Below are 25,734 nucleotides of genomic sequence, written 5' to 3' on the forward strand. Positions count from 1 at the left end.
CAGTTCTGGGCACCATGTTATAGGAAAGATATTGTCAAGCTTGAAAGGGTTCAGAAAAGATTTATGAGGATGTTGCCAGGACAAGAGGGTGTGAGCTATAGGGAGAGGTTGAGTAGGCTGGGTCTCTATTCCACGGAGTGCAGGAGGATTAGGGATGATCTTACAGAGGTGTACAAAATCATGAGAGGAATAGATCGGGTAGATGCACAGTCTCTTGCCCAGAGTAGGGGAAGCGAGGACCAGTGGCAATGGGTTCAAAGTAAAGGGGAAAAGATTTAATAGGAATCCAAGGGGTAACCTTTTCACACAAAGAGTAGTGGGTATATGGAACAAGCTGCCAGAGAAGGAAGTTGAAGCTGGGATTATACCATTATTTAAGAAACAGTTAGATAGGAACATGGATAGGACAGGTTTGGACGGATATGGACCAAGCGCAGGCAAGTGGTATAGCTGGGACATTGTTGGCTGGTGTGAGCAAATTGGGCCGAAGGGCCTGTTTCCACACTGTACCCTAATCATTTTAAATACCAAAGGATGAATATACACAGGCAACTGGCCCAATGATGGCCTGCTGGTGCCACCTCTCAAGGCTAATTTCTAAAGCAGAATATAACCTTCAAGGGAATGAAAGCACGAAAGCTTTGCCAAAACTAATTTCCTAATTTTCATTGAAATAAACATTTTCCCATGACCCATATTCAGGTCCAAAACAGGGTTTAAATGGACTGATATCTTATTTTCATATCAACATTTAAAAAGTGGTGTTCATATCTATCTGATAACAATTAAAAAGAAACACGGTCCACAAATCCAAGTTCATTGTGAAGTCAAAAGCAATTTTCCCAAGCTGTGTAAACAATGTTTACCGGAAGGCTGATTAGGCAAATACCATTCTCAGTCTTGATGACAAGTCAGTGACTTTGATCTGGATCGGGTCACTGCGAGAGTGAAATGAGATCAGCAAGATTTAGGATTGTCCTGTATAGTCCGAGATGTGTGTCACCAATGATCAACAAGAAACGCAGCTGTTCTGAATGAGGCAGACAGCTGAAAAAGACAGACTATAAAAATTACTGGTTCACAATAAGATTAAGTTTTAGAAGAATGAGAGGTTATCACACTGAAACATAATATTTTTTGGAGCTTGAAAGACTGATGCAAAGAGGATGCATTCACTGACTGTGACCAGGGGCTGCAGTTAAAATTATGGGCATGTCATTTTGAACATGCACAAGGAAAATGTCATCATTCAGTGCGTGGAGAATTTTTTTGGAACACTCTCCCCTTAAGGGCTGTGGATGCTTAAAATTGATATCAAGGCATATCTGGAGAAAAATGGTGCTGAAATAGCTAGACTTTTATGACCAGTAGACCATGCTCTAAGCATCAGATGGCCTATTCTGGCTGCCATTTATGGTCTTGATTTTGAAACATTACTGAATGATAATCTGCATATAAATAGGCCATACATTCGTGCATGGTATTTACCGTGTACTTCTGGAGTAAATATATACCATAGCCATTACATTCTCATATTCAATGTACCTTCAGTATTTCAATGCATTCTTTATTCATTCTTCTGAAATGGAATACTTACGAATTCCAGGTATACTCTCTATGGGTATCTGCCGAACTCCTTCCTTGAAGCAGGTGAGGCCTGGGTAAACCTTCCGGATCTGTGCTTGTTTTCTCTCGATCAGCTTCTTTATTATCTGAACTCAAAATAGAAATGTATTAGTTCACTTGCAGTGGACGGTAGATATTTAGTACTGGTTCTTTTGGAACAACTGATTCACATTGTGCTAAAAAAATAAAATAAACGTTTCCATATTCTGTGCTGTCCAGCAAGTGAAGCATTCTGTCGCTAAGCCAGTTTCACTTGACTGGAACCCAATTCGTTTTTGAGTGGTGAAAGCGTTATTTAAAGTTATTGCCGTAATCAGCGCATGTCGGCATGATCACTCTCATGACTCGACGAGAAGCACTCACATGTGAGAGAGTTCAAGTCAAGTTGGTCTGCAAAGTTACGTGATAGATGTACCTCTTTTTGCTTCTTGATTATATGTGACAGTTCTGTGTAGGGAATTCTGGGATTAAGTTCACATTCCATCAGCGTTGCTCCTTCATAATCCTTGATGTAACCCACATACCGGCTTTTAGGAACTTTTATATCCTTTGAAAAACCCTGATTACAAGAGAGGATAATGTACAGAAAAGTTCAATATCGTTTTCCGACTCCTATATTTGATCTTTTATTACATTTCTCTTTATTCTATAGAAAAAAAAGAGCTAAATGGCATTACCTGCTTTTTGAAGTAGCCAATGGCATATTCATCCGCATAGGTCAGGAAGTGTAAAATATTGTGTTTAATGTGATATTCTTTTAGATGATTCATCAGATGTGTCCCGTAACCCTGGGGTGAATTAATATTTATTTATTTCTTTAATGTTCTATGCATTTATTGATGCTTATTATGGGTGTATGACATTAAATGAAAACTGTACTGCACACACACATACATATATATATATACAGGCACTCCGCGACTTGCATAATAGGTGAGTAACGTAAACTCATACTTAAACAATCCACAGTAGGTGGTCCCTTTTCTTGAGTGACTTGTGTTATTGCAAAGGGAGGTGGGCTTCCCATCAGCTTCATAGCTATAAAAGCGCTGCCCGTGCTCGCTGCTCTTCCAGTTTTGGCCACTTTCAGTGCAACCACTGGGAAGGCGAAGGAGGCCGCTGAGAGCAACTCCTGGCTGAGTCACCGACATCTTACTCATCGTGCACCACTGAGCACCTTCTTCACCAGCTGCTGCTCCGCCCAGTTGACGTAGCTGTTGTGCGGCTCACGTTGTAAACCCTGGCCGAAAGCGATTTCTTCATGCTGCTGCCTCCAACAAGATGCGCACGGTTATCGTGGGGCTCCCTCCCCCCTCAACAGCCACGGTGACCAAGTTCATCCTGTCAGTGGCAGCGGCCTGAAGAGACCACTGTGAAATACCGTGTATTTCCTTTAGATCTACCAACAAAGCATCCTCCACTCTCCCAACCATAAAATCCCATTCACTTTTGTGATCAATGGACCAGTACACACCTACCCCTGCAATCAGAGGTAATCGCTCTCACTCCCCCACTATGCCCAGCAACATTCCTAGATTGCAGCCTTGTGACACACCAGAAAAAAAAAATACCCGTGGGTAGGAACACAACAAAATACTTTTTAAAGAATCTTGTGGTTAAATCTGTAGGCATTCAAGAAACACATCCTTTACAGTTTTCCAACCTCACCTCATTCTATTTTAGTATGCAACATGTAACAGAAATATTATTTTTAGTTATAAAACAAACTATGAAAGGCCAATAAATATGTTTAAAGGATGAAACCTTTCAAACAACCTTCATATCATTTTTTGCTGACTATAAATGGAGAAAAATGCTTCATGAAGAATTAATTGCAAGAACACCCAGATTTAAGGATAACATGAGCTTGACAAAAAAAAAAAAAAAATCTGAAGCAATTAGCATTTGGACAAATTCTGCCTCTAACTTTGAAGGTTCATCTCTGTACATGCCGATAACTGCTGAGTTTTGTATATCATTACAAATCACAGATATGCACTACAGGGACTTATCTCTTACCTTCACCTGCTCATTGGAAGTCACAGCACAAAATACAATTTCAGTGAATCCTTGGGTGGGAAACATTCTGAAACATATTCCTCCAATAACTCGGCCATCTTTAATGAGGGCCAGAGTCTTGTGCTTCCTGCAGTGAAAGTACGATTTTATGACATTTTGATTGAACAGCATTCGGAAAGTTTACTAAAACATTACAACATGTATTCAGAAAACTCACGATTTCAAAACAATTATTTGCCAAGCTTACACCAGTAACAGTGAAATATTCACCAATTCGTGTTTATGAGAAATTTAATCTCAAATTATATGTTTTAAACCGTAATTATACTCATACTGTCCAGTATGTGTCACGTTCTTTTTGCTGTCAGCTAATGTTTGGTACTGGTTAAAATGGCAGCAATTCCAGAACTTGCATGTAAAACATAGGAAACCCCAAAGTTAACACATTTTGTTGTGATATAACGTATGTAATATGTTCTTCCACTGAACTCCCTGCAACAGAACTGCATCACAAACATTAAATTAAAAACAATTGGCTGCACACTACTAATAATAACACCTCTTGACTTTAAAGTAACTATTAAAGCCAATGCCATATATTTTCTCATTATTTATAAAAGAGCACACATTAGAAAGGTTCATTTGTACACGTCTCTCTACAAATGTACGAGTGAAACAGAGCTCCAAATGTACGTACGGATCAAAGACAAGGCGTGTGATGTATTCTTTTGGCATTCGTGGTAACTGATGAGAGAAAACATTTTGCAAGCCAACCAGCCACATCATTATTTTCTTGTTTGATCGCTGAGAAAGTGAATTTCCTATGACATGAAATTCAATGACACCTCTTCGTTCTTCTAGACGTGCTGCTTCATCACGAGCTGCATTTGCTGACAACAGATTTGTCTGAAAGAGATCCAAAAAAAGTGCCATTGAATCTAATAATCATCTTAAATTGTTTCAGTTCTCCTTGGAGAATAAATGAGCTCAATACAGTGCATGCAAACCTATTCTGGAAGAGCACCAGAGCAGAACATTAAAAGAACTGCAGTGTTAATACAGCCTTATTTAAGCAATTAGCATTGGTTTATTATTGTCATGTGAACAGAGATACAGTGAACAACTGTGTACTGAGATAGTGAAGAACTGCAGCTGCTGGCTTATATTGAAGATAGACACAAAATGCTGGAGAAACTCAGCGGGACAGGCAGCAACTCTGGATGAAGAAGGGTCTCGACTCGAAATGTCACCCATTCCTTCTCTCCAGAGATGCTGCCTGTCCCGCTGAGTTACTCTAGCATTTTGTGTCTATCTACAGTGAACAACTGTTTTGCATGGTATGCACGCAAATCATATCATATGAAAACAACAGCGATAGGAAACAGAGCGTAGAATATGGTTATAGCTACAGAGAAGGGGCAGATAAAAACAAGTGCAAAATCGGCAACGAGGTAAATTGGGAGATCATCCTTTACATACGAGCAGGTCCAGCCCGCCCGCCGCAGAACCGGGAAGCGTGCCTGGAGTAGGGCCGAGGCTCATCTCCTGCTTGTCCCTGAAGACCAGGAACTGGAGGGTGGAGAGAGTCGGCGACAGCAGAGGATGCTGGACAAAGGGCCAGTAAGGAGAACTGGGGGTGTCACCTTCCATGCCCTCAAAGCCGGCTGCGGGCATGAAGGCTGAGCAAGGAGAGAACCAATGGTTCACTGGCGATCCGAATGGAAGCGGCGGCGACTGCAACGGGCGTTCATAGCGAGCTGCAGCTGGGACTTTGAAAATGGTGACTATTACACATGAACGCAGTGGAATACAATACTTATTGGGATTGTACTTATGTAGGGCAATAATCTTACTGATCGGTATGCAATAAATGAATTCCACTGTACCTTGATACATGTGATAATAAAAGAACCATTAACCACCTAGGAACTTTAAGCTCTCGACCATCTCCACTTCTGCACCATTAAAGCAGACTGGGGTGTGTACTTGTAAATAAATATTTGGGAAACAGGTTATGTTGCATCAATTTATCTTTTGCTAAGCAACAAACAACTCACATCCTGAATCAGAATTTCCTACAACTTTTCTTCCCCTCCTCCCGCCCCAAGTAAAACATATGGAAGTTATACAAAAAAGTAAAGTATCTTGAATGTCAATAATTGCAAAGATTCATCCAGGACATCTGTACCGACCGCCATAGTCCACATCAAATGACTAGTAGCATACATTTTAATCATTTAAATTAAAAATTAACCCACCTCTGGACCTAACATAGCTGCTGGATCTGTGATCGTCAGCATTACTTCATTAACCAGCTCCATAGGAATGTCACCCATCACTCGCATTCTCTTTGCATCTTCTAGGGTCATGGTGTCAGGCAGCTTCCTTTTCTCTCCTGTAAAGTACAATACACCAACTAAAGGTATTCAACATTAATACATTTTGTCCCAGTTGGTCAGCTGAACCACGGTTCACAATTATTTCACTGCCACACGAGATATGGAGTATCAGCTGTGATTTTTAGTCTTGAAAGGATATTATGTACAAACTGGATTGGGATCAGTTCAATGCTTCCAACAACGAAACACAAGAGGCTGCAGGGCAGTGGGCTCTGGCACAGTCCTCGCCACCATCAAATGCATTAAAAGGTAGTGCAGCCTTAGAAGGTGGCATCTATCAACAAGAATTACTACCATCTGGTCCATGCCCTCTTCTCACTGCTTTCATCTTGCAGGAGGTACAGAAGTCTGAATTGGCACACGGCTCTTTAAAGGAATATTGCTTTCTTATAATTATCAGGTTCTTGAACTAACCCACACAACCCTAATCCTACCTTGTCTAACTTCAATCAACACAACCTGGGGTCTCAGGATGAAGGTGAGGGAGGCGGTATAGGGACCCCAGGTTGTGTGGATTGAAGTTAGACAAGATAGGATTAGGGTCGTGTGGGCTAGTTGCCCTCTTTACCACCATCCAGGGACCCCAGCAATCGATCCAGCTGAGACAGAGGTTCACGTCCACCTCCTCTAACCTCATCTACTGCATCCGGTGTTCCTGAAGTGGCCTCCTATACATCGGCAAGACCAAGTGTGGACTCTGCCATCGTTTCGCCGAACACTTGCACTCGATCTGCCAAGGCCTACTGGATCTACTGGTTGCTAATCATTTTAACTCTTCTTCCTATATTGAGCTTTCTGTCCTGGGCATCCTCCATTGCCAGATCGAGGCCGCAGGCAAACTGAAGGGACACCTCATATTCCACTAACAACACAAAGGTATGAACATTGAGTTCTCCAAATTTTCTCCACCCACACCCACCCCCCAAGTTCTATGTAGCCAGCAGGCACTACAGATACTGGAATCCTGTGCAAAAATACAAAATGTTGGAGTAGCTCAATGTGTCAGACAGCATCTCTGGACAACATAGAGAGTCTGAAGGGTCCCAATCAAAAACTTTGCCTATCCATGTTCCCCAGAGATACTGCCAGACCTTATTCCAGCACTTTGATTTATTTGGAACAAGTTTTGTGGCTGCCCTGGAAGGCAATCATAGTAACTCTAATGTAATACAAAGAGAACCCAAAAGTTCATTTGTAGACAGAAGGAACTGCAGATGCTGGTCTACAAAAAAGAAACAAAGTGCTGGAGTGTCTCACTGAGTCCGGCAGCATCTCTTTCACCTTCCACCTATATTCCTTCTTCTGGCTTCACATTCTGCGCCTCTTCCATCCTTATCTCACTTTGTCTTTCGTCTCGGTGGCATGGTGGCGTTGTGGCAAAGCTACAGACTTATAGCGCCAGAGACCCGGGTTCAATCCTGACTACGGGTACTTGTCTGTGCGGAGCTTGTACGTTCTCCACGGGACCTGCATTTCCTCCCACAGCCCAAAGACGTACAGGTTGAAAGGTTAATTGGCTTGGTATAAAAATGTAAAATTGTCCCAAGTGTGTAGGTGTGTGTGTGTGTGTGTGTGTGTGTGTGTGTGTGTGTGTGTGTGTGTGTGTGTGTGTGTGTGTGTGTGTGTGTGTGGTAGTGTTAATGTTCAGGGATCGCTGGTCGGTGCAGACATTGTGGGCCGAAGGGCCTGCTTCCGCACTGTTTCTCTAAACTAAACAAAAAAAACTAAGTCTCCGGCCTTTACCCATCCATCTGCCAATGATCTCCCTCATTTGTTTCTACCTTTCACCTGCCCCCACCACTCTTCCAGCTTTTGCCCCTCTACTATAAACAGTCTGAAGAAGTATTCCAACCCAAAGCGTCGCCTATCTATGTTCTCCAGAGATACCTACCTGACCCGCTGAGTTACTCCAGCACTTAGCTTCTTCCAGAAGTTAATTTCTTGGCGACTTGTATTTTCTCTACCATCAGCATTCCAAATCTAGCCCTCATGTCAGTACACTTAAGCAGAACATTTCTGAACCATGGTGTATTTTGCAGTAGTATAAATATTTTCATAAAATAGAATGTCGATTACCAATAAAATATATGTATAAACAGAGGACTGATGCCATCAAGTGTCAAAGATGCATTATTACATTTTTGGGGGGAAATAAAAACCAAATGTTAGAGGCAACTTGGTTAAATCTTGCATATTTCGGTAAGTCTTTATCAACGTCGTTTGTTACACGATATTTCATATCCATTTGTTCAATTAAATTGCAGATGCTTACTCAACAAGTACCAAGCATTCCAAACTGACACAGATTCTCATCAATTTAAATAACCTTCCAATTCAAAGACTGACTTATGCTAAGTGGGTGTCGCCTAATTGAAATAGAACAAACTTTATAAAAAACATTCCAAACAGATGCGACACTACTGAAAGAATTGTATCATCATTTTATATGAAAAGTACAAGTAATGTAATCACATTACAATGCTTTAAAATTGTCCAGCTCTAATATCAGATTTGAAAACATTACTTACAGATTACAGCAATGCAGCAATTACCTGATGCTGGCTCAGAAAGTCCCATGTCAACACTGATGGATGCTGGACTTGAGGTACTATTGATGCTTCTGCTTGATGGAGGGTTACTAGGCACTGGAGATGGAGTAACGACTGAAAGCAAAATAACAGTATTATTTTCCTAAATACAAAGTTTCATACACCCTGCATTAAAGCAAACAAAGTAATGTAACATGACCTGTTGTCCAACATACATCAAGAGGGTCCCACGCTCAACACATTTTTTTTTTTTTTAAATGACAATATTTTTAAATATTTGCAGTGCAGTTGTATTTTCAAATTAATATGTACAACATACATTAATCCTTTAAGGACTGAAGCAGCATTAAACTACTAATTTTAAATCTGCTATATGAATATCAGGCATAAGTAAATATTCAAAAATAAAAAACTGTAGATGATAGAAATCTAACAAAAACAATATACTGGAAATATTCGGTATTTCAAAACCATAACGGAGGAAGAGAAAACAATTAACGTTACAGTTCAAAGAGAAAAAGAAAATATCAATACAATCAGGAAGAACAACAAAGAAGAATGGGAGGGAGAGTGCATGTGGGCAAGGGAGCAGACTCAGGCCTGGACAACAAAAACAAAAAAATTAAAAGCACAGGCAATTATACGGATATTAATGACTTTAGTACTCAGGGCAAGGTTTGTTGATACTGAGGAATTCAACCAATTCTCATATCAGGCGTGCAAAATCAATGCACTGTTAAAGTTCCTTTTAATCTGAATTAAGATTGTTTCATTGCCTCCCATGAATGAGCACCCTCTTTCTACAGCGAGGCATTTTCAATTTCACACACCAGTTATCTCATGTTATCACTAAATGAGATTACCAGCTCGTGCTGAATTAGGAACAATTTCATGCTCCAACCCATGAACTGAAACCTCGGGGTACCAGGTAAACTTTCATTGTCTGGATCTCCACAGAATCTGACGAACATATACCTACAATGAGTATTAACACAAGGGACAGCTACCTGTCTGTTGTCCCAGTTGCACTCCTTCTGAAGCAGATAAAGTGAAATCAGAATCCCATATTGGAGAATTCAGCCCATAAATCTCTTCCTCCAGCATAGACAGAAACCTACGCAAATAAATTGAAATGACTGATGAAACGGAGCAAACACCAGTAATAGCAAAGCTATAACAATGTTAAGTTAAAATCATACTTCACGTTAAAAAGGTTTAAAAGTACAGTTCAATGTAAAAACATCTAAAGTTAAGAAGGCTGGTTACAAGAGAAATTTAGAACAATGATACAGTCAAGATTATACAGAAATTGGCTGGTTTGGAACAGGTACATTTCAGAGCAGAGCATCAAATAATCCAAACATTAACATATTTTGTATCGACAAGAATATGGAATTGTTATATTTTCCAAAAGTAGTATTCTTAGTAAAACTCATCCTGGGGAGATAAACCAGGTCACAGACTTTTCACTGCGTGTATTTCATGCAATTAAAAAGATTACTGCTGGAGTAGATGTGCATTCAGGGAGCAATACCAAGTCCCCTTGATTCTGTCTTACAATTACTTCTGTCAAGAAATGCCTGCACTAGGTACCGGAAGCCCGCATACTAATTATTTCCCAAGATATGGCTGTTTATGCCAGCTCTTTCCAAATTTGTTTAGTTCAAGCATCTTGAAAATTGAGAGATTGGTGTGGGGGGGGGGGGGGAGAAGAGGAGAAAATGTTAGAGGCTGCTGCAAAGAAAAACTGTTCTGCTGCAGCTGCCTCTATAATAGTGCCAGATATTGCTTCTTTCATAAGCAAATGCTACATCAGAATTGAGGCATTAACCTCTTACTTTGGAAAGTGGGTCAGAATAAGCGTTCGTTTTTCAGGCATCAGTTTATCCTTCTCCACTCTGAACTTCTCGAGTAGCTGACGTCGGGTTACTGTGAAGATGGAACGAAGTAGCGTCCGTCCAAAGACATGTGTGGTTTCATACCGCGGAAGGCTGTCACAGCTTTGTGGTACATGACAGTAGCACAGCCACCTAGAATACAAACAAGTTCACAAAGTATTACACTTTAGATTTTGGACATAAATATGAGGAAAATCAATATGAACAATTTTGCAGTGCATTCAGGATTATTATTTTTTTAATTTTGCAAGTGACAAACATAGTAAAAGCTTGTGGTGGGTGCCTGGATGCACTGCTAGGGGGAGTGGTGGAAGCAGATCCAATAGCAATATTTAAGAGGCATTTACACATGGCATGGATAGCAAAGGTTTAGAGGGATATGGGAAGAATTTAAGGCACTGGGCTTACTTTGTTAGTATGGATAAATTAGCTGACAGATTGAAAGTTGTAACTAGCACAAATTATTGTTGCACCCTCAACTAGTTACAATCTATATTAGTGAGTTGAACAAAAGGACCAGGTGCATAATAGCCAAATTTATTGATGATTCAAAAATAGATGGGAAGGCAGGTCATGGAGGATAGAGAATCTGCAAAAGGAATATTACTAGGTTAAGAAAATGGAAAAGTATTCGATTGGTGGTATAGAATGTGATGAAAATGCAAGGTTATCTAATTTGGTAATGGGTGTGAAAGAAGACTGGCACCCTGCATTTTACACAGAGGTTACGTGCTTGAAATGCAGCTCATGAATCAAAAAGTGCGCAACTTTAACATATGCCAGACACCACACGCAACTACACCGTCATATGGTGCTAGGCAAAAAATTGAGCGTGTTATTTCAAAAATAGGAGCACATAAATTAAACTTCGATAGGAATTAAACAAGTGCATTATTCTAAAAACGCATAAATCAAACACACATAAAACACGAAGTGTCTATTATTAAAAAGGAACAAGACTACAGGATGCTATTGTCACAAAGTGATCTGGAGGTCTTCAAGTACAAACACAAAGTACACACGCAGCTACATCCAACAATTGGAAAGTCAAATGGAATGCAAGTCTTCTATTAAAAAAAGGGAATGGAGTTTAAAAATTGAGAAATCTTGCTACAACTCTGCATTTTAGGCAGTCCATCCAGATAGAGAATAATTTGCTACCATTGCATTTCAATCGGTTCCATTGTCTTCCCATGTGATTTAGGAGGAGTCAGCTATCTTGTTTTTCAAGCCAGTTCTTCGTGACCAGTGAAAAATCTTCCCTTCATCTGCCCTGTCAAGCACTGTAAGCTGTTTCAATGAGATCACCTCCCATTCTTCAAAAACCCATAAGAATATCCTCTACATAATCTCTTATTACATTGCAAAGCCGCCATACCAGCAACAATAATGATCACTCTGCTCCCTCTATGTTGAGTTTATGCTTTCTCAGGAGACCTAGGTCGTACACTCAATGTGTAATCTCACCAACGTTGTACAGTTGTAGTAGAACATTTTTTGTTTTAAAATCCTGCTGCAAAGGACAATGTATCATCCACCTTCTATCATCAGCCACTTGAAAACCAATGGAAGCAAATCATCCTCAAATCGCACAAAGTGGTGCAGCTGAAATTGCTTACTTCACCTTCATGTTAGTTTTCAATAGCTCCCAACGTGTGCATAGAAGCACCATAGATTTGAGACTGGACAGTTTCAGAAGACATAATATTTCCTTCCTCCTTCTGTGCCAGACCACCACAGGGGTTCATACTGCATCTGCTTACCAAGCTAAGGCTACCAAGAAGGATTTTAATTAAAGATTTAAGATACTATGCCTCAGATGACAAAATCTTGTACTTATTTTACAGTGATCATGTCCATTGGGGTTTAGACATTCCCATCTCAAATTAATTGTGGCAGAATCAACACAATTTCTGACTTCAATCAGTTGCAAAGAAAAAGGAGACTCATTATTTGGCAACCTAAATCAAAGCAGCATAACAATAAATCGTACTGAAACCATAAATGTCATAATGTAATAAGGACTTTACAGTACACGAGTGTTAAAAAGGACTGCTGGCATCTTAATGCTTTCATAAAGTTCCTTTCCCTTATATCAACATTCCTGTTTGACAAAACAAATATGAAAGTAAAACCAGCAATAGCACCCTCATAAACCAACCTCTAACGCTTCCAATACCTGGTATAATTAACTTTGTACGCATCAACATCTTCATTCTGGGACCTCTGCCGGAATTGTGATGGAGTTTCCAGCTTCCAGTAGTTCAAACAGAGGAGAAACATTTTGGAAAGTTCAAACATAGTTTGCTTTTCTTTGGCAGGAATGTGACTGAATTTGTACTGAACAAAATTTAGAATTCCCTGAGAGAAACAGAACATTAAAGATTTATATTTGTGGTACATTTATGTTCAATATTTATTCTTATGTCTTCCTCTAAAATATATTTTTCCTTTGTTTCCTGTAAAATGGCCCATTGCACATCTAGTGAAATTGTTAGGCTCATTGTGGCCAATTTCAACTTCTGAGACTCCTGGCAGATTGAATAAATTGATTGCCAGCAAGAAAATATAAATGGAGCTATTTTATACCCAGGGCTCATTTATATTGTGCCATTCATCTGAAAGCTTCAGATCGTCTCCCAACACAGACTGATACAAAAGTGTCTAGCTTAACATCTGCTTGTATAGCAACCACGTAAATATCTGGGTGATATCAGGGTAGTAAACACAAATTATGAATATAAACCCAATTTCAGAGACCCAAGCACTTAATCAAGCCAGACTGCTCGGTGCACATCTAAATTATATCAGTTTCAACCTCAAGGAGGTAGAAACATCAGCAAATGCTTCAGCAAGATTTACTGCCCTTGGTTATTTAAATTTCACCCAGGTAACTAGATATTGAACAAAACAATATACAAATTTAGAAATTTGTTGCAGAAAAAAATAACAATAAAGAGTAGTTTTCTTTCCCAAAGATTTATCCTCCAAAATATGAAGCAACTTTTAGATTATCGCATCATTATCATAGTGCCGATCTTTTAATCATAACTTATTTATGTTGCTCCTTCTCAATGTGGACATAAATGTAATAAGGATTTTCTTCTCTACATTACAATTGAATCTCACTTAAGCTTCCAGTGTTAAAATCTCACCTGCTCTATACTTGGTTTATCAAAGGGGGGGCTTCCCAACTTTCCTTCCACGACAGGACGTATCATTTGCAAGATGCATTTCCGTAAAAGCTAACAAGAGAGAAAACGTGTCAGCTTCTTAACTTAATTCAACATATTGAAGAAAAATAGAATGGGACAGTTTCAGTCTGAAGCATACATTATATTCAGATTTTTGCTATTGTTCTACATTTTGCATGACTTTCAAGTTCCCTCAAGAAACTGAATTGTAACAAGATCAAACACAAATTGCCCATTTCTCACAGTATAGTAACAGATTAATAAACACACAGATTAGGTAATAGGTTGATCAGGCCATTGATGAATTTGTCCCAATTCATTTGCGTTCCAGAATCAGTCAACTATCCCTCAAATAGGAATTTGCCATATTTAAAAAAAGGTTAAGCACTGTTTTTTAAAAACTTAATTGCCTTTATTTCTAACCCATTGCACAATCTATGGCCTTCATGACAGAAGATTTGAGATTTAAATTATGGGTGACAGAATAATGTCAATGGTCCTCAAATCATGAATCTGAATCAAAATTTACCATTGGTATGAAAATCCTCGCTCATCATTTCCCCCCATAGATAATAGCATCTTGTTCGTCTCCTAATTACGAAAACTATTTTAATCTCTCATTAAGAATTCTACTTTAAGATGCGGACAAATACTACTCAAAATTAGATTTAAATTAAACATCAATTAAATTAAATTAAACATGAGACCCGTCTCATTTGCTTTCGAGGTCTGTCCAACCATCAGAAATTCCAAATCTGTTATCTCAAACGAATTCTGCTCCTTGCATTCTTGCTTTCATTTAATTTTATTACATGGTTTGGCAATAATGTTCTGGAGTTATGGATTGAAAATTATGAATTGAACCAAGATATGAGCACATTATCTAGGTTGTAATATCAATATAATATGGTATTGGTTTATTATTGTCACATGTACCAAGAGACATTGAGAAGCTTTGTTTACTTGTTATCCAGTGATATCAAACTACCGAGTACAATCAAGCCAAACACAAGAACAAAGAGGAAAATATCAGTGCGGAATATGGTATTACAGCATTACAGAGAAAGTACAGATTAGAGAGACAGCTACAGAGAAAATACAGGTGAAAGTACAAGCTCCGTGGTGAGGTATGAATGCTAGAATCCCCAAGACTCATCCCCTCTGACATCTAGGCAAAAACTCATTATAACATCTATAGATAAACTATTATAGAGTCAGAGAGAATTAATCAGCATTGAAACATTGTTAGTTATATCACTGTATAAATATATAGTTCATCTCAACAAATCCCAGAGATAAAAGCAAGTATTTGGTCATTTATTATTGGTTTGTGGGACTTTGCCATTTGAGCATATCATCTTGCTTTATATCAGTAACTGCACTTCGAAAAGGAACTTTAAGTACTTTCTGCATTGAAAAAATATATCTGGGCCATCCCCCACCTTCTCCTCGAAATAAAAACTAAGTGCAATAGTACATGCTCACTCAAAGCAATTTTAAGATTTCAAAAAAATTCAGGGACCAAGGGTTTATTTTAGTCCATAAACTTTAATGTATTAGTTCATTTATATTTTTTCCTATATACTCAAACCAAATGTTGCATCACACTGTTGTCACTGCAGCATTTCCTCTAGATATAGCAAAGGAAGCGTGTCAAATGTCACCACTCATGGCTTTGCAAATGCTATATTCCATTTAACATAGGAAATATAGAACTACTGCTTCAAGTTCTCAGATCAAGATGAACTAAATCATTGAAATTTTTTTTTAAATTAAACTTACTTTGAAAAGATAAAAATACACTTGTTTTGTATCAGTGTCCTCCTCTTTGTGAACGGACATGAACAGATTCTCCACATCCACCACCATCCCAAGCAGTCGGTTAATCTCATCTTCTGAAACATTATCCAGGTGAGAAACATGGTCCGCTAATGATCAAACAAATCACACAAACATAACAAATCCAAACATTAAAAGCTAAAAAATATTAGTTAATTATTTTAAAACTAGATCTTATTTCTAAAACAACTTCAATATCAGGTTGATTTGCAGCTTTTGGAATGCAATCATCTCGGCTCCAGGCCATCCTCAGGATAATGTAATGGGCCCCAAACATCTTCAGATGCTTCATTAATTAATTCCCTTCCACCATACGATCTGAAGTAAGGATCTTCAATGATGAGTGCACAATGTTCAATTTCATTTGCAAACATTCAGCAGCCCAAAAGGTTTAGCCAATAATGAGGCCTTGACCGATAAGTGGTGTAGGCAACAACGATCTCTAACAATCCTCAGAATATCACCAAAGATCAGAAACTCAATTGGACTAGCAACATGAATACTGGAGCTATAAAAATGATCAGAGGATGGATATTCTGTCAGAAGTGAATAACTTCCAGTCGCTCAAAGTCTTCCCGCCACCTACAAGGCAGAAACCAAGAGTATGATGAAATGCTCTCCAATTTCTTGAACAAGAGCAGCTCCAACAATATTTAAAAAGCTCAACTCCACCCAGGACAAAGTATCCAAATTGACTAAAACTACATGCACCACCTAAACATTAATTAATCCCACCTACCGTGTACTGCGGAATCTATGGACCATCTAATAAATGCACTGGTTACTCATCCAGCCACCTCCTGAAACAGAGTAGTACAAGTGCTTCCGTGCTTGGGAACACAAAATGGTTTGTTCGCCCCACCCCATTCTGATTGGAAATATCTCACCATTTTCACCATCTCATCAATTCCACCATGTTTAATTCCTGGAGCCCACTTCACAACTGCATTGTGGACGTATTTTCACCAGAATGACTGTAGTAGTATTGCGTGCAGTTTTGGTCTCCAAATCTGAGGAAGGACATTATTCCCATAGAGGGAGTGCAGAGAAGGTTCACCAGACTGATTCCTGGGATGTCAGGACTGTCTTATGAAGAAAGACTGGATAGACTTGGTTTATACTCTCTAGAATTTAGGAGATTGAGAGGGGATCTTATAGAAACTTACAAAATTCTTAAGGGGTTGGACAGGCTAGATGCAGGAATATTGTTCCGATGTTGGGGAAGTCCAGGACAAGGGGTCACAGCTTAAGGATAAGGGGGAAATCCTTTAAAACCGAGATGAGAAGAACTTTTTTCACACAGAGAGTGGTGAATCTCTGGAACTCTCTGCCACAGAGGGTAGTTGAGGCCAGTTCATTGGCTATATTTAAAAGGGAGTTAGATGTGGCCCTTGTGGCTAAGGGGATCAGAGGGTATGGAGAGAAGGCAGGTACGGGATACGGATTTGGATGATCAGCCATGATCATATTGAATGGCGGTGCAGGCTCGAAGGGCCGAATGGCCTACTCCTGCACCTAATTTCTATGTTTCTATGTTTCAAGGCAGCAGCTAATCATCTTCTCAGGGGGGGGATTATGGATGGGCAATAACATGCTGGCCTTGCCACTGTTGCTCAAGCCCCAAAAACTGAATGAGTTTAAAAATAATTGTGCAGCATCTTTGATTCAGCAAAGACCATTAGCATGTTACAGGAAGTTACCGAATTTTGATACACTGCCTCAAATGGAGATACTAGAAGAGTAGCCATTTTTTTGTATGCACCTTCAAAGAGAGGTGAAAATATTTAACAATTAAATTCTGGAGTGAGTAGTCAAAGTTTTATTCCATAACATAGGCTTTAGGGTTAACCCTATTCCCAGGATTGTCTAGACATCTGTCAAGTTACTGCATCAACCGATTCCCTCAATAAGTTTAAGCGTCAAGGTGAAATCTCAATCTCCAAAGATATTTACCCAACGTGTGGCCACAACTGCGACAGGGTTCACTTAGGCTGGCAGCTGGCTGCTGAATATCCATTCTTGGGGCCGTAGGAGGGTTGGGATTTTTCCAGCCATTACATTTGCAGGTATCATTAGCCTAGAGAGAAATGAGATTTAAAATAATACATTTTCATCAAACACAAGTCAGACCAATATATTATATATTCCAAACATATCATACTTTGTTTCATTTTAAAAAGATAGAGAGGAACACACTCTGCTGTTTTTCACCTCTGGAAAAGTAGCTGAAACAAATTAGTAAGATATCATAATTATATTGCTCAGCGGGTGAGGCAGCATCTCTGGAAAGAAGGAATGGGTTAAGTTTCCGGTCGAGACCCTTCGTCAGACTGATCAGTCTGAAGAAGGGTCTCGACACGAAACGCCTCCCATTCCTTCTCTCCAGAGATGCTGCCTCACCCGCTGAGTTACTCCAGCATTTTATGTCTACCATCGATTTAAACTGGCATCCGCAGTTCTTTCTTACACAAAACTATAGTGCTGGTATATTATTAATTTAATAACAAGTTTCCTTAAAGTTTAAAAATACAATAGTTATTCTTGCAATTTAATGTGCTGCATTTTACTCTGCAGGTGTTTATTTTGTCAAATACCAATAAATCAAAACTGTCCGACTTTAAAACATGCCCTAATTCTGTAGTTTCACTCTGCCCTACTGTGACAACCCCAAAGATTTTCCCAAATAAAGTTTCTGCTCTTGCCCCGCCTCAAAGAACATGCATTCCATCAGTGCATGTTCCATTCATTAACTGCACCTGGTTTCTAGGTTTCTCCCCCTGGTTTCTCAGGGAATGTTTGTGGTCACCGTGCTCTGCTTCACTCCTGTCTCTAAGGACCTCCTCCGCTGTTCCTGTTCAATTCTGATTTATTTTATTGGCCTCTGGACTCTGCTCTTTTCACCCCAAAGTAAAGATGGTTGCTCACATTCCATTCCACATAACAGTCTGTGATTGCTCCACAGGATTTTGCTGATGGACACCTTTATTCTGTGGTGCGATGGGGACTTTCCCTTCCTTTACCCAGTACAGTTATAGAAACATAGAACATAGGTGCAGGAGTAGATCATTCGGCCCATCGAGCCAGCACCACCATTCAATATGATCATGGCTGATCATGCAAAATTAGTACCCCGTTCCTGCTTTCACCCCATATCCCATGATTCCGTTAGCCCAAAGAGATATATCTAATTCTCTCTTGAAAATTGCACTGGACACTATTTTGTTTCACTGGGACAAACACACCATCTAATTTTGTACATATAGCCTCATTTCCACAAATACCCCTCCTAAACACACTAAAGCCCATTTACACCATTCATTTAAATTTGAAATGTAGATATTCCTAAATCTTAAATGTTTCAATTTTATATTACTACAATACTCCCCAAGCTCCCCTGGTAATTCATGTAAAATCTTGAAAATCTGGGATAATTTATGTGGACCTAAATGTAGATGGAGAGCAAATTTTCCAAACATCTTGCTCAATTTATATTTCAACCAAAAGCAGATTTTCAACTTAATCAATTAATTGTTATTTGCAGACTTTTACTGTGTACAAACTGGCTGCCACATCTTCCTCAAATACAATTGACAATGCTCCAATACATTGTTATGGTGTGCAAAAAAAGTAAATCGTCTCTTTTAGATTATCTTTTGCTGTTAAATAAATTCCTCAAATAAACTCCAACGAATTTAAATTAATAACAACGTTATTTTTCTGCCACTTGCTTAACATCAAAAACATAGCAAAATGCAATTTAGTACAATGAAAATCAATAACATTTACAACTTTAAATGGACAAAGTCATTTTAGAAAAGTTAAATTGTCTTTTCGCCCTCAGTATGAAGGAAGAAACTACAGATGCTGGATTAAATCAAAGATAGACACAAAACGCTGGAGCGGGTCAGACTGCATCTCTGGAGAAAAGGAATCAGTCTGAAGAAGGGTCTCGGCCCGAAACGTCTATTTTCTCCCTCAGTGTTCACTTTTTTTCAGTCTTGTACAATTAATAATTTGTCTTCTTTCCTTTAACAATTGCCCTGAACTATGCTCCTTTATGTGTCTTTTGTGCACCTGCAGGATATCCATCTTTGTCTGATTGCCAAAAAGAGACACAGATTTACTTTTTTTTTTAAATGCATTTAAAATTCCTACCCATGAAATAATAGATATACAAAAAAAAAACTAGGTTTTAGAAAACTAAAGATATTGGAAGGCTCATGACATGACGCGCAATAAAATAACACAATCTTTGTGTTCTCCCATATGTTGCACATATCATATTCTGTCTGAACAAGGGTCACGACGCAAAACATCACCTATTCATGGACTCCACGGATGCCGCCTGATCTACCGTTACTCCAGCACTGTGTCCTTTTGTGTATTAACTGGCATCTGCAGTTCCTTGTTTCTCCATATCTCCTGATTGACAGCCCCGCAAATTACAACATTCTTTGTTCAATGTCATTTTATTCAGCATCAGTCAGAATATCCAAAAATACAGCAACAGAAAAAAATGGCCCAAGTATGGACTGCAAATAAATAAATATGATATTAAATTTAAAGGAAAAGCAGCAAGGTTGACAGTAAAAGCAGGATTGAAAATATTTCATAATTCAGCAAAAGGCATTCAAGAATTTGGTTAAGAAAGGGAAAGTAAAATAAGGGAGCAAATCTCAGAAACACAGACTAAGAGCTTCTATAGGTATGCAAGAAGAATCGATAGAGGGAAAACTATAGATGGAGTGTATTTAGATTTTCAGAAGGCATTTGATAAGGTGCCATATAAAAGCTGATGCACAAGACAAGGGATTGATGTATTGAGGGAATTGTGTTAGCAAGAAGATTGGTTATAGGATAAAAGAGAGAGAGAGAGGGGATAAATGTTTTTTTCCAGGCTAGAACGATAGAATAGCGAAGTGCCCCATCGGTCAGTTATGACCCTCAATATTTTACATTTATATTAAAGACATGAAGAAGGGACGAGTACAAGATATTCACTTTTGCTGATAGTACGGAAATAGCAGATAGGGCATATTGCAATGAGGATAATGAAAACTGTGCAACAGGACACAAATAGGTTGAGCAAGTAATTGAAAGCCTGACAAACTAAGTTTAATGTGGAAAAGTGTACATACACTTAAATAAGAATGTAACGGCAAACCATTTTCTGAATAGAGAAAGGCTGCAGATGAGTAAAGTACTGAGAAATATACTGTTTGCAAGCACAAATCATAAAGTTATCAGGCTGGTGCAGAAAGTAGTCACAAAGGCATATTGGGTTTATTGCAAGGATGTTGGAACTTAGAAATAGGAAAGTATAGCCACAATTGTCTACAGTACTCAAGGCGAGTCCACACCTTGAGTACTGTAAACAGCTTTGGTCTCTTTATTTAAGAATGAATATTTTGAATTGGAGGCAGACATGAAGAGATTAATTAGGCCAATTCAAGTGAGGTTTACACTATCATGAGCAGCTAATGAAATTAGATCTATATGCGAGCCCAGGTGGAGCCCTGTGCTGTACCCGTTTTTCGTCTCCCACCTACATTCCTTCCTCTGGCTTCACAATTCACAACTCTTCTATCCTTATTTCACACCTTTTGTCTTTTCATCTCTGGCCTCTGCCAATCAAAAAACCCTCACCCATCATTTGCCAGGCTTTGTCATGCCCCTTCTCGCTTCCAGGTTTCCTTTCCCCCCACCCGTGTCAGTCTGAAGAAGGATCCCAGCACTAAACTTCACCATCCACGTGCTCCAGAGATGCAGCTTGTCCCACTGAGTTGTCCGAGCTATGCATCTTTTTTTGAAAACCAGTATCAGCAATTACCTGGAAGATCGCAGAACAGCAGCAGCCAGACCAGTGAGTGAATGGATTGGCTGAAGGAAGGCTTTCTCCTAGGTGAGTAAAGTTCAGGAGGTTTAAAAGGAGCGCCAAGAGTCAGCCCGGGGCAATTACTTGGTAGATCGCAGAGCAGCAGCAGCCAGACCAGCAAGTGAGTGGATTGGCTGAGACATTCTAATTAGTTGAGTGGATAGTTGACTTGATTAGATAAAATTAAGTTCAGGACTATGGAAGCGGCCTTATTGAAGGTGAGGTAAAGTGCGAGCCTTTCGCTCAGTGAGGAGGGTGATGGAAGGAGGCTACACTTGCATTGGTTGTATGGTTATTTTAATATAAATAATTAAACTGGTGATAGCAGGAATGTTATTGTAGTGCATTTGTTGCAGGATGTGGGAAGTCAGGGCCACTACACCTGTGGGAACTGTGTCCAGATGCAGCTCCTCAAGGACCGAGTTAGGGAACAGGAGCAGCAGCTGGATGGCCTGTGGTCCATCTGGGATGACAAAAGCTTCCTGGACAGGACCTACAGTCAGTTTGTCATTCCAAGACTGCAGGAGGTGCGATGGGTAGAGACAGAAAGAAAGGGGATGAAGCGAGTGCAGGAGACTTCAGTAGAAGTACCTCTTGAAAACAGGTACTGGGAGCTGTTGGATCAGACGACGCTTCCAGTCCGGGCGGCGGACAGGTCTGTGACTCTAATACTAGCGCTGAGACTCGACTGGCGAAACCGACGTCAGGCAGAGCCATAATGGTGGGTGAATCCATTGTACGAGGTGCGGACAGGAGGAAGGTGTTGCCTCCCTGGTGGGTCCAAGATGTCTCAGACCGACAAGTACATCCTCGAGTGGGAAGGTGAACAGCGGAAGTAGTTGTGCATGTAGGCACAAATGACGTGGGTAAGAAGAGGTAGGAGGTTCTGCAACGCGAGCATAGAGAACTAGGTAGGAGGCTGAAAAGCAGGACTTCTAGGGTGGTTATCTCTGGGCTGCTTCCAGTACCTCATGCTAGTGAGGGCAGGAACAGGGAGATAGGGGATCTGAATGTGTGGCTCAGAAGTTGGTGCAGGGGGCCAGGGATTTAGATTTCTAGATGACTGGAATCTCTTCTGGGGCAGGGGTGACCTGTGCAAAAGAGGCGGGTTGCATCTTAATTGGAAGGGGACTGACATTCTGGCAGGCAAGTTTGCTGGTGCAACACAGGTGGGTTTAAACTAAAAAGTGGGGGAATGATGTCAACAACGTGGATGCGTATCCGTGCAGCTGATGGGAAAGAGAGTGTAGGAAAGGTCATGTTTAAACTAACAGGGCAGGGGGATGTGACCCATTGCAATGAGACAGAGGGTCATAAAAGGAGGACAGAAGCAAAAGGTAGAAAGGAGATAAGAATAACCTGTAAGCTTTGTGTCTTAATGCGAGGAGCATTCAAAATAAGGTGGATGAATTGAATGCGCAGTTAGTAGTTAAGGGATATGATATAGTTGGAATTACGGAGACATGGCTCCACGGTTAGGAGCTAAACATGCAGGGGTATTCAATGTTCAGGAAGGATAGACAGAAAGAAAGAGGAGATGTGGTGGCATTGCTGGTTAAAGAGGAGATTAATGCAACAGCAAGGAGATACATTAGCTTGGATGCATTGCTGATCATTTTCCAATGCTCTCTCGACTCTGGATCAGTTCCTGTGGACTGAAGGGTAGCCAATGTAACTCCACTTTTTAAGAAAGGAGAGAAAAAAAAAAGGGAATTATAGACCATTTAGCCTTACATCGGTAGTGGGGAAGATGCTGGAGTCGATTATTAAAGATGTTATAACTGCACATTTGGAAAGCAGTGACAGGATCGGTCAAAGTCAGCATGGATTTATGAAGGGGAAATCATGCTTGCCTAATATTTTGGAATTTTTTGAGGATATAACAAGTAGAATTGATAAGGGAGAGCCAGTGGATGTGGTGTATCTGGACTTTCAAAAAACCTTTGACAAAGTCCCACACAAGGGATTAGTGTGCAAAATTAGAATACATGGTATTGGGGGTAGGGTATTGTCATGGATAGAGAACTTTTTGGCAGACAGATAGCAAAGAGTAGGAATTAACAGGTCCTTTTCAGAATGGAAGGTGGTGACTAGTGGGGTGCCACAAGGCTCGGTGCTGGGATCCCAGTTGTTTACAATATATATTAACGATTTAGATGGGGGGGGGTTAAATGTGACATCTCCAAGTTTGCAGATGACACAAAGCTGGGTGGCAGTGTGAGCTGTGAGGAGGATGCTATGAGGCTGCAGGGTGACTTGGATAGATTGGGTGAGCATGGCAGATGCAGCATAATGTGGATAAATGTGAGGTTAACCATTTTGGTGGCAAAAACAGGAAGGCAGATTACTATCTGAACAGTGTCAGATTAGGAGAAGGGGAGGTACAACTAGACCTGGATGTGCTTGTACATCAGTCACTGAAAGTAAGCATGCAGATCACGGTGGCGCAGCGGTAGGGTTGCTGCCTTACAGCGAATGCAGCGCTGGAGACCCAGGTTCGATCCTGACTACGGGTGCTGTCGGTACATAGTTTGTACGTTCTCCCCGTGATCTGCATGTGTTTTCTCCGAGATCTTCGGTTTCCTCCCACACTCCAAAGACGTACATGTTTGTAGGTTAATTGGCTTGGTAAATGTAAAAATTGTCCCTAGTGGGTGTAGGATAGTGTAAATGTGCGGGGATCGCTGGTCGGCGTGGACCCGGTGGGCCGAAGGGCCTGTTTCCTTGCTGTATTTCTAAACTGAAACTAAAGGTACAGCAGGCTGTGAAGAAAGCCAATGGCATGTTGGGCTTCATTGCGATAGGATTTGAGTTTAGGAGCAAGGAGGTCCTACTGCAGTTGTACAGGGCCCTGGAGTATTGTGTGCGATTTTGGTCTCCTAATTTGAGGAAGGACATTATTGCTTTTGATGGAGTGCAGCGTAGGTTCACCAGATTAATTCCCGGGATGGCGGGCCGACATATGATGAAAGAATGGATCAACTAGGCTTGCATTCACTGGAATTTAGAAACATATAAAATTCTAAAAGGATTGGACAGGCTGGATGCAGGAAAAATGTTCCCGATGTTGGGGGAGTCCACAACCAGGGTTCACAGTTTAAGAATAAGGGGAAGGCCATTTAGGACTGAGATGAGGAAAAACGTTTTCACCCAGATTTGTGAATCTGTGGAATTCTCTGCCACAGAAGGCAGTGGAGGCCAATTCACTGGATGTTTGCAAGAGAGTTAGATTTGGCTTTTAGGTCTAGGGGAATCAAGGGATATGGTGAAAAAGCCAGAACGGGGTACTGATTTTGGATGATCGAAGGGCCAAATGGCCTACTCCTGCACCTATTTTCTGTTTCTATCTGCAGTTCCTTGTTTCTAAAATGTACATTGACCTTTACGGCAAAAGGCTTCAAGTAAAAGGGCAAAAACATCTTCCTAATATCATGCAAAGCTTTGTTAAATCATATTCAGACAATTGCATAAATCTTTTGCCTTAAAAAGATTGTTGCTGTAGGAGTGCAGTAAAGATTCACCAGAATGGTTCTGAATGGCAAGTCAGTCATATGATGAGATTGAGTAGGTTGTGCTTCTTTGGAGTTTAGAAAAGGAAGAGGTGACCTCAAGTAAACAAAATTCTTAGAGCTCAATAGGAAAAATATGAGGAGGATGTTTTCGCCAGGCTGCACAGAGTCTTTACCCAGAGTGGGGGAAGTCAAGAAGCAGAGGACATAGGTTTAAGGTGAGAGGGGAAGGATTTAAGAAAAATTATCAACTTTTTCCACGCAGAGGGTTGTGGGTATATGGAGTGAACTGCCAGAGGGGATAGTTGAGGCAGGTACTATAACAATGTTTAAAAGGCATTTGGACAGGTACATTGATAGGAAAGGATTAGAGGAATATGGGCCAAATGCAGGCAGGTGGGACTGGTATAGATGGGATATCTTGGTTAACATGAGCAAATTGGGCCAAAGAGCCTGTTTCTGTACTGTATGACTGTTTCCCCAGGCGTAATCTGGAATATGAGGGGGGTGGGAGGAAGAGGGGCTCGGATGCTGAAAAAAATAGGGCAGGCCATTGGTGACTGAAAAGAGCAATTTCTTCATTCACATGATGAATGTTTGTAATTCTCTTCCAAAGTGATAACGTGCAAGTAGCGATTAGTTTAACTTGGCATCATATGCAGCACATATATTGTAGGCAAAAAAGCCTGTTCCTGCGCTGTACTGTTCTATGGGAGAGGGCAACGGAAACACATTCATTCACTACATTGAAAACCAATGTAAGAATAATCAATGAATGTTAGGATTGGGCAGAAAATGGCATTGAGGCACCATGATCTTGCAGTGT

The 25,734-nt window shown here is 40.2% G+C and overlaps 1 protein-coding gene across 2 annotated transcripts in view; it reads right to left on the bottom strand.

The window, feature by feature from the left end:
- kat2a (lysine acetyltransferase 2A) overlaps window positions 1-25,734 on the bottom strand; it is a 36,373-nt gene that overhangs the window by 9,435 nt on the left and 1,204 nt on the right. For both annotated transcript variants that reach the window (XM_033035082.1, XM_033035083.1), the window contains exons 2-14: window positions 17,478-17,601; window positions 15,468-15,613; window positions 13,647-13,736; window positions 12,671-12,852; window positions 10,432-10,623; window positions 9,601-9,707; window positions 8,597-8,707; window positions 5,904-6,040; window positions 4,343-4,551; window positions 3,646-3,772; window positions 2,304-2,414; window positions 2,042-2,185; window positions 1,598-1,712 (exon numbers count right to left, since the gene is read on the bottom strand). In XM_033035082.1, coding sequence (XP_032890973.1) covers window positions 1,598-1,712; window positions 2,042-2,185; window positions 2,304-2,414; window positions 3,646-3,772; window positions 4,343-4,551; window positions 5,904-6,040; window positions 8,597-8,707; window positions 9,601-9,707; window positions 10,432-10,623; window positions 12,671-12,852; window positions 13,647-13,736; window positions 15,468-15,613; window positions 17,478-17,601 — 1,795 coding nt within the window. The remainder of the gene's footprint in view (window positions 1-1,597; window positions 1,713-2,041; window positions 2,186-2,303; window positions 2,415-3,645; window positions 3,773-4,342; window positions 4,552-5,903; window positions 6,041-8,596; window positions 8,708-9,600; window positions 9,708-10,431; window positions 10,624-12,670; window positions 12,853-13,646; window positions 13,737-15,467; window positions 15,614-17,477; window positions 17,602-25,734) is intronic.

Source organism: Amblyraja radiata, chromosome 16 (assembly GCF_010909765.2).
Source record: "Amblyraja radiata isolate CabotCenter1 chromosome 16, sAmbRad1.1.pri, whole genome shotgun sequence".
NCBI classification, from domain to species: Eukaryota; Metazoa; Chordata; class Chondrichthyes; order Rajiformes; family Rajidae; genus Amblyraja; species Amblyraja radiata.